This window comes from Schistocerca nitens, chromosome 5, assembly GCF_023898315.1.
Source record: "Schistocerca nitens isolate TAMUIC-IGC-003100 chromosome 5, iqSchNite1.1, whole genome shotgun sequence".
Taxonomy (NCBI): Eukaryota; Metazoa; Arthropoda; class Insecta; order Orthoptera; family Acrididae; genus Schistocerca; species Schistocerca nitens.
In genome coordinates, this window is record NC_064618.1 from 591,050,874 (window position 1) to 591,066,075 (window position 15,202).

The 15,202-nt window shown below is 41.1% G+C and overlaps 1 protein-coding gene across 1 annotated transcript; it reads left to right on the forward strand.

Annotated features, from left to right (window-relative positions):
• Positions 1–11,079: 11,079 nt before the first annotated feature.
• LOC126260600 (uncharacterized) lies at positions 11,080–11,664 on the forward strand. The gene has a single exon (XM_049957936.1). The coding sequence runs from the start codon at positions 11,080–11,082 to the stop codon at positions 11,662–11,664; it is 585 nt and encodes a 194-aa protein (XP_049813893.1).
• The last annotated feature ends 3,538 nt before the right edge of the window (positions 11,665–15,202 follow it).

The window sequence follows — 15,202 nt, forward strand, 5'->3', positions numbered from 1 at the left end:
GGTTGATAATTTATCACTTTGTCTTTGGCAACAGCTTTGAATATAGGAATAACTTTTTTATGTTTTTAGTTGACCAGGAAAAATTCCTGTCTCTAATGAGCAGTTACACACACACACACATAATAAATATATATATATATATATATATATATATATATATATATATATATATATATATATATATATATATATATAACAAAGAAGATGTGACTTACCAAACGAAAGCGCTGGCAGGTCGATAGACACACAAACATACACACAAAATTCTAGCTTTCGCAACCAACGGTTGCTTCATCAGGAAAGAGGGAAGGAGAGGGAAAGACGAAAGGATGTGAGTTTTAACGGAGAGGGTAAGGAGTCATTCCAATCCCGGGAGCGGAAAGACTTACCTTAGGGGGAAAAAAGGACGGGTATACACTCGCACACACACATACATATCCATCCACACATATACAGACACAAGCAGACATATTCAAAGACAAAGAGTTTGGGCAGAGATGTCAGTCGAGGCGGAAGTGCAGAGGCAAAGATGTTGTTGAATGACAGGTGAGGTATGAGTGGCGGCAACTTGAAATTAGCGGAGATTGAGGCCTGGTGGGTAACAGGAAGAGAGGATATATTGAAGAGCAAGTTCCCATCTCCGGAGTTCGGATAGGTTGGTGTTAGTGGGAAGTATCCAGATAACCCGGACGGTGTAACACTGTGCCAAGATGTGCTGGCCCTGCACCAAGGCATGTTTAGCCACAGGGTGATCCTCATTACCAACAAACATTGTCTGCCTGTGTCCATTCATGCGAATGGACAGTTTGTTGCTGGTCATTCCCACATAGAATGCGTCACAGTGTAGGCAGGTCAGTTGGTAAATCACGTGGGTGCTTTCACACGTGGCTCTGTCTTTGATCGTGTACACCTTCCGGGTTACAGGACTGGAGTAGGTGGTGGTGGGAGGGTGCATGGGACAGGTTTTACACTGGGGGTGGTTACAAGGGTAGGAGCCAGAGGGTAGGGAAGGTGGTTTGGGGATTTCATAGGGATGAACTAAGAGGTTACGAAGGTTAGGTGGACGGCGGAAAGACACTCTTGGTGGAGTGGGGAGGATTTCATGAAGGATGGATCTCATTTCAGGGCAGGGTTTGAGGAAGTCGTATCCCTGCTGGAGAGCCACATTAAGAGTCTGGTCCAGTCCCGGAAAGTATCCTGTCACAAGTGGGGCACTTTTGTGGTTCTTCTGTGGGAGGTTCTGGGTTTGAGGGGATGAGGAAGTGGCTCTGGTTATTTGCTTCTGTACCAGGTCGGGAAGGTAGTTGCGGGATGCGAAAGCTGTTGTCAGGTTGTTGGTGTAATGGTTCAGGGATTCCGGACTGGAGCAGATTCGTTTGCCACGAAGACCTAGGCTGTAGGGAAGGGACCGTTTGATGTGGAATGGGTGGCAGCTGTCATAATGGAGGTACTGTTGCTTGTTGGTGGGTTTGATGTGGACGGATGTGTGACGCTGGCAATTGGACAGATGGAGGTCAACGTGAAGGAAAGTGGCGCGGGATTTGGAGTAGGACCAGGTGAATCTGATGGAACCAAAGGAGTTGAGGTTGGAGAGGAAATTCTGGAGTTCTTCTTCACTGTGAGTCCAGATCATGAAGATGTCATCAATAAATATGTACCAAACTTTGGGTTGGCAGGCCTGGGTAACCACGAAGGCTTCCTCTAAGTGACCCATGAATAGGTTGGCGTACGAGGGGGCCATCCTGGTACCCATGGCTGTTCCCTTCAATTGTTGGTATGTCTGGCCTTCAAAAGTGAAGAAGTTGTGGGTCAGGATGAAGCTGGCTAAGGTAATAAGGAAAGAGGTTTTAGGTAGGGTGGCAGGTGATCGGCATGAAAGGAAGTGCTCCATCGTAGCGAGGCCCTGGACGTGCGGAATATTTGTGTATAAGGAAGTGGCATCAATGGTTACAAGCGTGGTTTCCGGGGGTAACAGATTGGGTAAGGATTCCAGGCGTTCGAGAAAGTGGTTGGTGTCTTTGATGAAGGATGGGAGACTGCATGTAATGGGTTGAAGGTGTTGATCTACGTAGGCAGAGATACGTTCTGTGGGGGCTTGGTAACCAGCTACAATGGGGTGGCCGGGATGATTGGGTTTGTGAATTTTAGGAAGAAGGTAGAAGGTAGGGGTGTGGGGTGTTGGTGGGGTCAGGAGGTCGATGGAGTCAGGTGAAAGGTTTTGTAGGGGGCCTAAGGTTCTGAGGATTTCTTGAAGCTCCACCTGGACATCAGGAATGGGATTACCTTGGCAAACTTCGTAAGTAGTGTTGTCTGAAAGCTGACGCAGTCCCTCAGCCACATACTCCCGACAATCAAGTACCACGGTCGTGGAACCCTTGTCCGCCAGAAGAATGACGATGGATCGGTCAGCCTTCAGATCATGGATAGCCTGGGCTTCAGCAGTGGCGATGTTGGGAGTAGGATTAAGGTTTTTTAAGAAGGATTGAGAGGCAAGGCTGGAAGTCAGAAATTCCTGGAAGGTTTGGAGAGGGTGATTTTGAGGAAGAGGAGGTGGGTCCTGCTGTGACGGAGGAGGCCTCTCCCCAAAACCTCAAAATTCTAATCAACACAATCTTGAACCACAACACCCTAATTCAGTAGTTAACCTTTCCTCCAAACCTCTCTCCCAATCCGAAACCTCTGTCCTTTCCAAAGGCCTCACCTTCAGCTCCACTCCCAGATTCAACCAAACAGCCCTCGTCAAAGATTTACTGTCCTACACTCATACTCTCTGCTGGAAATATCACTTTGTCACAAAGAAAAATGATCCTAATCCTACTCCTAATGATCCAACTCCCCAAGACACTATCCAACTTGAACCCTGCCTGGAACAGTTCTGCTTGGTATACTAACAATTTCTGATGAGTAGGTTGTTTTTAGACATGTAACAACCTTAACTGTTTCATTCCTGCTTGCATGATCCACTACCATTCGTAAGGTACAACCACTGATTTTGTTTTATATTGCTGCTGATTTCCCACAAAATTAGTTTTTATCAAATTTTCAGCTATTCCAGTGAAGTAGCTGTTGAATGTATTTGTTGTTTCATTTGCCTGTGTAATTTTTTTACTGTCATACATAACATACAAGGCAATATTTTCAGTGATTTTTTACTTTTGCCTGTTTTGTTTGTTATGATGTTCTACATAGTTTTTATGTTTCTCGTAGAATTTTTTTATACCTACCACTGTATCCTTTTTCGCATTTTATGACCTATCATAAAATTTTTGTATGATTTGTAGTAAGTATATCTGCTGTGACATTACTTTTCTTGCAGATTTGATGTGGAGCTCTTTTTCTCTTGCAAGATGATCTAATTTCTTTAATAATTCAGCTGTTACCTCTTGTATATTACTTATATTTACCATTTTTAGGAGGGAGGCTGTATTAAAATGCCATATCAGTTTTTGTAGAGATATGTTGAATTTTGTATCCAGAAGACCAATTTACAATGTGGGATAATGAGTTAAAGTGGTTTACGCTTTCCTGATAGAAGATCCTCAGTTTGGTTTTTAGCATGTTTGTTGTTGTTGTGGTCTTCAGTCCTGAGACTGGTTTGATGCAGCTCTCCATGCTACTCTATCCTGTGCAAGCTTCTTCATCTCCCAGTACCTACTGCAACCTACATCCTTCTGAATCTGCTTAGTGTATTCATCTCTTGGTCTCCCTCTACGATTTTTACCCTCCACGCTGCCCTCCAATGCTAAATTTGTGATCCCTTGATGCCTCAAAACATGTCCTACCAACCGATCCCTTCTTCTAGTCAAGTTGTGCCACAAACTTCTCTTCTCCCCAATCCTATTCAATACCTCCTCATTAGTTACGTGATCTACCCATCTTATCTTCAGCATTCTTCTGTAGCACCACATTTCGAAAGCTTCTATTCTCTTCTTGTCCAAACTAGTTATCGTCCATGTCTCACTTCCATACATGGCTACACTCCATACAAATACTTTCAGAAACGACTTCCTGACACCTAAATCTATACTCGATGTTAACAAATTTCTCTTCTTGAGAAACGCTTTCCTTGCCATTGCCAGTCTACATTTTATATCCTCTCTACTTCGACCATCATCGGTTATTTTACTCCCTAAATAGCAAAACTCCTTTACTACTTTAAGTGTCTCATTTCCTAATCTAATTCCCTCAGCATCACCCGACTTAATTCGACCACATTCCATTATCCTTGTTTTGCTTTTGTTGATGTTCATCTTACATCCTCCTTTCAAGACACTGTCCATTCCGTTCAACTGCTCTTCCAAGTCCTTTGCTGTCTCTGACAGAATCACAATGTCATCGGCGAACCTCAAAGTTTTTACTTCTTCTCCATGAATTTTAATACCTACTCCGAATTTTTCTTTTGTTTCCTTTACTGCTTGCTCAATATACAGATTGAATAACATCGGGGAGAGGCTACAACCCTGTCTCACTCCTTTCCCAACCACTGCTTCCCTTTCATGCCCCTCGACTCTTATAACTGCCATCTGGTTTCTGTACAAATTGTAAATAGCCTTTCGCTCCCTGTATTTTACCCCTGCCACCTTCAGAATTTGAAAGAGAGTATTCCAGTCAACATTGTCAAAAGCTTTCTCTAAGTCTACAAATGCTAGAAACGTAGGTTTGCCTTTTCTTAATCTTTCTTCCAAGATAAGTCGTAAGGTCAGTATTGCCTCACGTGTTCCAACATTTCTACGGAATCCAAACTGATCTTCCCCGAGGTCCGCTTCTACCAGTTTTTCCATTCGTCTGTAAAGAATTCGCGTTAGTATTTTGCAGCTGTGACTTATTAAACTGATAGTTCGGTAATTTTCACATCTGTCAACACCTGCTTTCTTTGGGATTGGAATTATTATATTCTTCTTGAAGTCTGAGGGTATTTCGCCTGTCTCATACATCGTGCTCACCAGATGGTAGAGTTTTGTCATGACTGGCTCTCCCGAGGCTATCAGTAGTTCTAATGGAATGTTGTCTACTCCCGGGGCCTTGTTTCGACTCAGGTCTTTCAGTGCTCTGTCAAACTCTTCACGCAGTATCTTATCTCCCATTTCATCTTCATCTACATCCTCTTCCATTTCCATAATACTGTCCTCAAGTACATCGCCCTTGTATAAACCCTCTATATACTCTTTCCACCTTTCTGCCTTCCCTTCTTTGCTTAGAACTGGGTTGCCATCTGAGCTCTTGATATTCATACAAGTGGTTCTCTTCTCTCCAAAGGTCTCTTTAATTTTCCTGTAGGCAGTATCTATCTTACCCCTAGTGAGACAAGCCTCTACATCCTTACATTTGTCCTCTAGCCATCCCTGCTTAGCCATTTTGCACTTCCTGTCGATTTCATTTTTGAGACGTTTGTATTCCTTTTTGCCTGCTTCATTTACTGCATTTTTATATTTTCTCCTTTCATCAATTAAATTCAATATTTCTTCTGTTACCCAAGGATTTCTATTAGCCCTCGTCTTTTTACCTACTTGATCATCTGCTGCCTTCACCACTTCATCCCTCAGAGCTACCCATTCTTCTTCTACTGTATTTCTTTCCCCCATTCCTGTCAATTGTTCCCTTATGCTCTCCCTGAAACTCTCTACAACCTCTGGTTCTTTCAGTTTATCCAGGTCCCATCTCCTTAAATTCCCACCTTTTTGCAGTTTCTTCAGTTTCAATCTGCAGTTCATAACCAATAGATTGTGGTCAGAATCCACATCTGCCCCAGGAAATGTCTTACAATTTAAAACCTGGTTCCTAAATCTCTGTCTTACCATTATATAATCTATCTGAAACCTGTCAGTATCTCCAGGCTTCTTCCATGTATACAGCCTCCTTTCATGATTCTTGAACCAAGTGTTAGCTATGATTAAGCTATGCTCTGTGCAAAATTCTACAAGGCGGCTTCCTCTTTCATTCCTTCCCCCCAATCCATATTCACCTACTATGTTTCCTTCTCTCCCTTTTCCTACTGATGAATTCCAGTCACCCATGACTATTAAATTTTCGTCTCCCTTCACTACCTGAATAATTTCTTTTATCTCGTCATACATTTCATCTATTTCTTCATCATCTGCAGAGCTAGTTGGCATATAAACTTGTACTACTGTAGTAGGCATGGGCTTTGTGTGTATCTTGGCCACAATAATGCGTTCACTATGCTGTTTGTAGTAGCTAACCCGCACTCCTATTTTTTTATTCATTATTAAACCTACTCCTGCGTTACCCCTATTTGATTTTGTATTTATAACCCTGTAATCACCAGACCAAAAGTCTTGTTCCTCCTGCCACCGAACTTCACTAATTCCCACTATATCTAACTTTAACCTATCCATTTCCCTTTTCAAATTTTCTAACCTACCTGCCCGATTAAGTGATCTGACATTCCACGCTCCGATCCGTAGAACGCCAGTTTTCTTTCTCCTGATAACGACGTCCTCTTGAGTAGTCCCCGCCCGGAGATCCGAATGGGGGACTATTTTACCTCCGGAATATTTTACCCAAGAGGACGCCATCATCATTTAATCATACAGTAGAGCTGCATATCCTCGGGAAAAATTACGGCTGTAGTTTCCCCTTGCTTTCAGCCGTTCGCAGTACCAGCACAGCAAGGCCGTTTTGGTTAATGTTACAAGGCCAGATCAGTCAATCATCCAGACTGTTGCCCCTGCAACTACTGAAAAGGCTGCTGCCCCTCTTCAGGAACCACATGTTTGTCTGGCCTCTCAACAGATACCCCTCCGTTGTGGTTGCACCTACGGTACGGCCATCTGTATCGCTGAGGCACGCAAGCCTCCCCACCAACGGCAAGGTCCATGGTTCATGAGGGGAGGTTAGCATGTTTATGTTTGCCTTTTCTCCTTCAGTGGTGATGGACATTATTAAAGCTTTATGGTCACTGAATCCTGTATTTAATACTTTTACTTTGAGCAATATGAGAAGCCCTGACTGAAGTGTTCCTTTGAATATAAAAAAGGTTCTAAGTGCCATAATAAACAATTTTGAGTTTTGTCTGAAATGGGATCCATATGCCAAGCTCAATAATGTGTAAAAGGCTCAGACTGTCACAGATGAAAATGTCGTACCAGCCACAATCAATAGATTGTATGCAGTTGAACAACCACTACTGTTAACATGTGAAATGTTCTTTGTTCACATGCTTATTCCTTAGCATTAGATAAAATGGTGGAGGTTGCACATGTTTATAACAGCTTGAGTGGAAAGAAATGATGGACTGAAGGAGAAGGTGGTGTGGTAGAAATGACGGAAAAGCTGAAAAATGGAGGGAATGAATATGTAAGCTGATATAATAAATGTATTCCTGCAAAAGCTCATCCAGCCCAGGAGATAATCTCATTACTGATCACTAAGCTACGTGTAACTGGACAGAATGTTAAGTCTTGAGTTACCAGATGCATTGTTGCAGAAGAAGTAAAGGACATAATTCAGGACTCAAGACAAATAAAGCCATTTGTCATCAATAACATGAATGTGTCTGACCTCTTAGATTTCAAGAAAGCAGCAGATTTGTAATACAAACACAGCAAAGCTGAACAATCCAAAATACTTTGGCTATGGTTAGATAGATATAAGCCTCATGTAGTTATAACCAAGAGAAGCTTACTTGAAATTAAGGCCTGGAAAGGTATCCCTGTTTTGATAAAAGGTGCACGAGTACAAGATGTCAAGAAAATGCAACTAGCTGCCCTGGATGCTACAATCCATACCTACAAAGAAAAGAAGAAAGATTTTATAAAAATGACATGGTATCTGACAAATAATGACCACATACAATTTTACAAAATCAGAATGACCTTTAACTACCTTTTTGATAAGTGTTGAATAGAGCTTTTCATTGCATTTCCATTTTCAATAAGTTTTTCAAACTATTACAGTACAATGTTTTTTATTTCATTTGGAAAATAGAACAATGTGGCAAACGACAGTGATTTTGAGTGGTCACACTAAAAGCAGAGACAATATGCCTTCGCAATTTCATGGAAATGCCATACTCAATGCTGCAGGTGCTGTGGATAAGTCACAGTGCAAACCATTGTACATTCACACATGGAATTGAATTTAGGTAAGTTGGCAGAGATGGCTGACCAAGTACAGGAAACAATTTCACTTCTGCTACCTCCAATCACAGAGCTTCCATGACATTATACAGCAGTGTCAACAGAGATGGCCACAGCAACACAGCAGAAGTACCATACAGATATACAGGACAAGTTGCCTCAGTTGTAAAATGCAGCACAGAAACTGTCATGCCAAGTAGAGATGTTAACAGTGCAGCATGAGCAAACAGAATTTGATGATAAATAAAAAAAATTCAGAAATGATGGAAAATGTTTTCTCAATCACCATCTAGGAGCAACAGCCTGAGCCCACATTGATGTCAATTTTGTTGGTATCATGAGCATTTTGGTGAACGTGCAACACAATGCTCACCACCCTGCAATTACCCAAGCTTCTCAAGCGGCCGGCAATAGGCATGACCAGCTGTGGGAGTTATTTACAGTGCCAAAAAAACAATTCATTCTCGCACAGACTCTTTGTGACAGGCAAAATTTCACATTGCAAGTTTCTCATAGACACAGGGTCAGATGCTTCCTTATACCTGCTCAAGATGTTATGTATTCGTGTGAAGCCCATGCCCTTACAGTTTTCTGCAGCAGACATTTGGTGAAATAACTCTGCCATTATATTTCGGACTGGGGAAGAGATACCAGTATCAGTTTATTCTAGGTGATGCAGCAGAACCAACAATAGAAACAAACTTTCTCGCAAATTTCAACCTGCTGCCTGATGTCAGGAATGGCTGTCTAATCGACAATACTTCCGGTTGCAGTACAAGAGGCATCCAGGCACCTTATTTCATGAAACAGGTGCGATAAGCATTCATCATTCAGTGTTTCAACACTTTCCCGAGATTGTTACACAACAACACGAAAAGAAAGACGTGAAACATAATATGCATCATTTCATCAAAACCGCAACAGGTCCACCAGTGTCTGCATGGCCACAGAAATTACCACATGACTGCCTAGTAATAGCAAAACAAGAATTTGAGAAATTGTTAAAGGAAAACATGATCCATCCGTCTGACAGCCCCAAGGACTTTGCATTTAGTTCCCAAGAAAGATAAAGCGTGCAGACCTTGTGATGATTTCTGGGCACTAAATGCAAGGACAGTACCAGATAAGATTTTACAGGATTTTAACAATTTGCTAGTGGGATCACATGTGCTCAGTGTAGTGGATTGTGCGAGAGGTTATATGCAAATTCCAGTGGCGGCAGAAGACGTCCCAAAGACAGCTATAACTAGCCTGTTTGAACACATGTATATGCCTTTTGGACTTAAAAATGCAGCCCAGACATGACAAAGGTTTATGGACGAGATTTTGCGTGGCCTGCATTTTTGTTTCACTTACATTGACAACATTCTAGTATTTTCTAAAACTACAGCCGAGCACATTGATCATCTGACACAGGTTTTTCAATGTCTCAGTGATTATGGTGTGACCATTAATTGCAAGAAGTGTGTACTAGGACAAACCAAGTGACTTTTTAGGGTATTTAGTTAACGCAGCAGGAATTACTCCAATGCCAGAGAAGGTGCAAGCGTTACAGCAAGTGTCATCCTCAACCACATTATGAAGATTTCTAGGAATGGTTAATTTCTACAGGCAGCACTTACCAGGGATGGCAGAGAAACAGGAGCCATTGACAGCAGCACTCGCAGGTACCAAAGCTAAAGGTAAGCACAGAATTCAGTGGTCTATGGAAATACAAGGCTCATTCAAGGCAGTAAAACAAAGTGTAGTTGACACAATGCTTCCAGCAGACCCTGATCCAACCGCACCTTTGGCAATTGTTGTCGATACAAGTCAGGCAGTCACAGACACAGTCCTGAAACAATATGTTACTTTTGCGTGGCAGCCTTTGGCATTTTTTCCAAAAAATTAAATGCACAGCAAAGGAACTAGAGTGCATATGATCGTGAGTTGCTGGCGGTTTTTGAGGCAATCAAATATTTCCAAATGTCAGTAGAGGTCAAAGACTTCACCATTTGCACAGACCACAAATCCTTAATTTTTGTTTTCAAACATTGAGACAAACACAGTTCGCCAAGGCAACAAAGACAGGTTGAATTTATAGCTCAATTCACAACTGACATATGGCATATAGCAGGGCAGACAATTTTGCAGCAGATTATCTTTCCTGAATAAATGATGTATCCCAAACCATTGACTTTCACACGTTGGAAGTGGCACAAGAGAAGGATGCAGAGTTGCAGCATTTCCTCTTGAACAAGAATACGGGTCTCCATCTAGTGCAAATTAGATTACTGAACTCGAGTCTCAAAGTTTGGTGTGATGACTCTACAGGTAGAAAGCGCCCATTTGTGCCAACAGACTACCACAGATGAGGATTTCATAATGTTCACGATCTGTCCCATCCTGGCATTAGGAGCACAGTCCACCTGGTGACAGAACATTTCATATGGCCTGGGGTAAGCGAAAAATGCAGGAGAGGGGCGCAAGAATGTTTGGCCTGCCAAAGAAGCAAAGTGGGTCGTCACGCCCATCCTCCATTAGGAATTTTCCCTGACAGTTGTGAAAGATTCACTCATGTCCATCTTCACTTGGTGGAACCATTACCACCCTCAGATGGTTTCTACTACCTTCTTATGATAACTGATCGATATACCTGTTGGGCAGAAGCCAGTCTGATAGCAGACTTTTCAGCAGAAATGACAACAGAGACCTTCGTGGGCTTGTGGATAGCACATTTTGGAAGTCCTGTACCTGTATCCACGGACAGAGGGGGACAATTTGAGTCAACTTTATTTCAACAGCTAGCCAAACTGTGTGGAATGAACCACCACAAAACTACCAGTTATCATCCCAAGAGTAACGGTATGGTTGGAAGATGGCATTGGACTTTAAAAACAGTTCTTATGTGTCATGAGTATAAATGGACACAGGATCTGCCTGTGGTATTACTTGGTTTGTGCACTGCTTACAAGCCTGACTTAGCATGTCTACCACAGAAATGGTGTATGGCCAGAATATCCACATTGCAGCGGACTTAATTGAAGACAGGAGTCCTACCACAGGAGAATTTGATACATCAGCTACGTCCATAGTGCAGTTACGACAAGTGTCACATCCGGGCACAATTCCAGGCACTAGGCATGGACATCAACCAACTTTCATGCACAAAGACTTGAGCAGTTGTGCCCACATCATGTTGAAATCAGACATCATCAAACCACCATTGCAACAACCGTATTTGGGGCCTTACAAAGTTTTGTGCCAAAACATGCATACAATGGAAATCTCCTACAGTGGGAAATCAACAGTGGTATCAATAGAAAGAGTCAAGCCAGCTTACATGCCTGTTGACGGTAATGAAGAACCTCACCCAGCAAACAAGCCAGCACCGAGGATATCGGAGGAAACAGTTTCTCTTGTGCCTCCACCGTCCAGTCAGCAGTCATCGTCGGAGCAAGTACTGCACAGACACAAACAAGCAGGTCAGCTGGTACCCTCCAAGTACCCATATGTCCTGGTTGCCTCACACTTTCAGCAGGGAGGCTGTGTGGTGAACGACAGTGATTTCGAGTGGTTGCGCTAAAAGCAGAGACGTTCCAACACAGCAGAGTATGACTGTGCACAGAACCCCTGTGGTTCCTTGATTATTCTTAGCTTTTTTTTACTATTTTGTGTTGTTTTCTGGAATTATTTTGTGAGTTTTTGTGTGATTGCTAATTTGATTGTGTTTTGTGGATGCAGCCAAACAATAAATGCCAAGTAACACTCTCAAGAAGTTCTGCATTATTTCAGCAATATATATTAGTAACTTCAACCATTCTATGCTTAACTTTCAAATAAAACTCATTAGTAGTGCAATTATGACTATTAATTACCTAGTATACTTAAAACCCATTTTCCACAAATTCTTGATTTTGGCGCTTAGAGCCTTTCTGTATTTCAGGTTTTCAAAGACACAGCTGCTAATTCACTATGGACTCATTTGCAACAAATCGTATGTTAAACTATTTTTTTGTGTGTGTCATCACTCTTCTGACTGGTTTTAGGTGGCCTGTCACAAATTCCTCACATGTGCCAATCTTTTCATCTCAAGAGTAGCATTTGCAACTTACGTCCTCAATTATTTGCTGCATTTATTCCACTCATTTTCTTCCTCTGCTGTTTTTACCCTCTGCAACTCCCTCTAGGAGGAAGGTATTGCATGATGTTTTAACAGACATTCTACCATGCTGTCACTTCTTTTGTCACTGTTTTCCACATATTCTTTTTCTTGCTGATTCTCTGGAGAATCTCCTCATTCGTTACCTTATCAGTCCACATAATTTTTAACATTTTGCTATGGCAGTGTGTCTCAAATGGTTCAAGTCTCTTCTTTTAAGGTTTTCCCACAGTCAATGTTTTACTAACATACAATGCTGTGTTCCAAACGTACAGTCAGAGAAATTTCTTCCTCAAATTAAGGTCTATGATTGATTCTAGTTGACTTCTCTTGTGAGAAATGCTGTTAGTGCTAGTTCCAGTCAGATTTTATGTCCTCCATCCACCATGGGTTATTTTGCTGCCAGGTAACAGAATTCCTTAACTTCATCTACTTTGTGATCACCAGTCCTAATGATAACTATCTGTTCTCATTAATGCTTCTTCTCATTACTTTTGTCTATCTTCAATTTACTCTCATTTGTGATCACCAGCCCTACTGATAAGCATCTATTCTTATTGCTGCATCTTCTCATTACTTTTGTCTTTCTTCAGTTTACTCTCATTTCATATTCTGTGCTCATTAGACAGTTCATTCCATTCAGCAGATCTTGTAACTCTTCTTCACTTCAACTGAGAATAGCAATGCCATCAGCGAATCTCATCTTGACATTCCTGCACCTTGAATTTTAATTCCACTCTTGAACCTTTATTTTAATTCCATCATTGTTTCTTTGATGTATAGACTGAAAAGCAGATGTGAATGATTGCATCCCTGTCTCACACCCTTTTTAATATGAACACTTTGTTCTTGTTCTTACACTGTTGTTGTTCCCTGTTGGCTCTTGTATACATTTCATTTATCCATCTTTCCCTATAGCTTACTCCTATTTTCCTCAGAATTTTGAACGTCTTGCAGCATCTGACATTGTCAAACACTTTTTTCCAGGTCGACAAATTCTATGAACATTTCTCAATATTTCAACAATGTAGGAAAATATATATTGCTACTTACCATAAACATGACATGTTAAGTTGCAGACAGGCAAAATTTAAAAAAAAACTTATACATAAGCTTTTGGCCACAGCCTTCATCAGAAAATGAGAAACACACACTATTCATTTGTACAAGCAAATACACCTCAAGCACACAAGACAGCCAACTCAAACACTTTGGACCAAAATAGCATTCTGGCCCAAGCTGCTGGAGTTGCCAGTCATGTGTGAATGAGGTGTGCTTACTTGAGTGAATGAATGGTGTATGTTTCTCTCTTTCTGATTAAGCTCATTGCCGAAAACTTGTGTGTGTCTTTAATTGTGCCTGTCTGCAACTTAACTATCTTTTCCCACACTGTTAGTATCCCTACCTAGAGTTCTTATAGATTATCTTGTTTTTTCAGTCTTGCTTCCATAACTGACTGCAATGTCAAAGTTGCCTTTATGTTTTGAAGCCAAAATAAGTGTCATCTAACAGGTCCTCATTTTTCTTTTCCATTCTTCTGTACATTATTGTTGTCTTCAACTTGGGTGCATGAGCTGTTAAACTGATTGTATGGTAATTCTTGCATTTGTCAACTCTTGCAGTCATGGGAATTTTGTAGATGATCTTTTTGTGAAAGTCAGATGGTATATCATTTTGTCAACTCTTGCAGTCTTGGGAATTGTGTAGGTGATGTTTTTCTGAAAGTCAGATGGTATATCGTCGGACTCATACATTTTATACACCGAAGTGAATAGTGATTTTGTATTCACTTCACCCAGTGATTTTACAAATTCTGATGGAATGTTATCTATCTCTTTTTTTCCTTATTCAGTCTCAAGTCTTCCAAAGCTCTTCTAAATTCTGACTCTAATACTGGATCCCCTTTCTCTTCTATTTGACTCTTGTTTCTTCTTCTATCACATCATCAGGCAAATCTTGCTCCTCATAGAGGACTTCAGTGTACTTTTTCCATCCATCTTCCCTCACCTCTGCATTTGACAGTGGAATTACAATTGCATTCTTAATTTTGCAACACTTCTTTTAATTTCACTGAAGGTTGTTTTGACTTTTCTACAGGGTGAGAGAGCCTTTCTGAACAATCATTTCTTTTTGGATTTCTTCACATTTTTCACGCAACCATTTCACTTTAACTTCCCTGCACTTTCTATTTCATTCATTCATAAGTAACTTGGATTGCTGTATTCCTGAATTTCCCTGATCATTTTGGTACTTCATTCTTTCGTCGATGAACTGAAGTATTTCTTCTGTTACCCATGATGTCTCCACAGTTACCATCGTTGTCACCATGTATTTCTTTCCCTCTTCTGTGATTCTCGTTTTTAGAGATATATCTGTTCCTCTTCAACTGAACTGTCCACTGAGCGATTAATTATTAGGGTATCTATAGCCTTAGCGAACTTCAAGCATATCTCTTCATTCCTTAATACTTACGTATCCCACCTCTTTGTGCACTGATTCTTCCTGACTAGTCTCTCAAACTTCAGCGTCCTCTTCATCATCACTAAATTGTAGGCTGAGTCTGTATCTGCCCTTGGGTATCCCTTTCAGTACAATATCTGATTTCGGAATCTCTTCCTGACAATGATGTAATCTGAAATCTTTCTCTATCTCCCAGCATTTTCAAATATACCTCCTCATCTTGTGATTCTTCACCAGAGTACTTGTGATTACTTTCTGATATTTACCACACAACTCACTTAGTCTTTCTCATTTCTACTACGTAGCCCTTATTCTTCTACAAGCCATTCTTCTACTCCTTTCCCTGCAACTGCATTCCAATACCCCATAAATATTAGATTTTCATCTCCCTTTATGTACAGAATAACCTGTTCAGTATCCTCATATAATACTTCTGTCTCTTCATCTTCTGCTTGGGACACTGGCATCTACACTACAATTACTATCATCCATGTTGGCTTTC

Excerpts from the sequence above, each read along its gene's own strand:
- LOC126260600 (XM_049957936.1), top strand. The coding sequence starts at position 11,080 with ATGGTGTATGGCCAGAATATCCACATTGCAGCGGACTTAATTGAAGAC.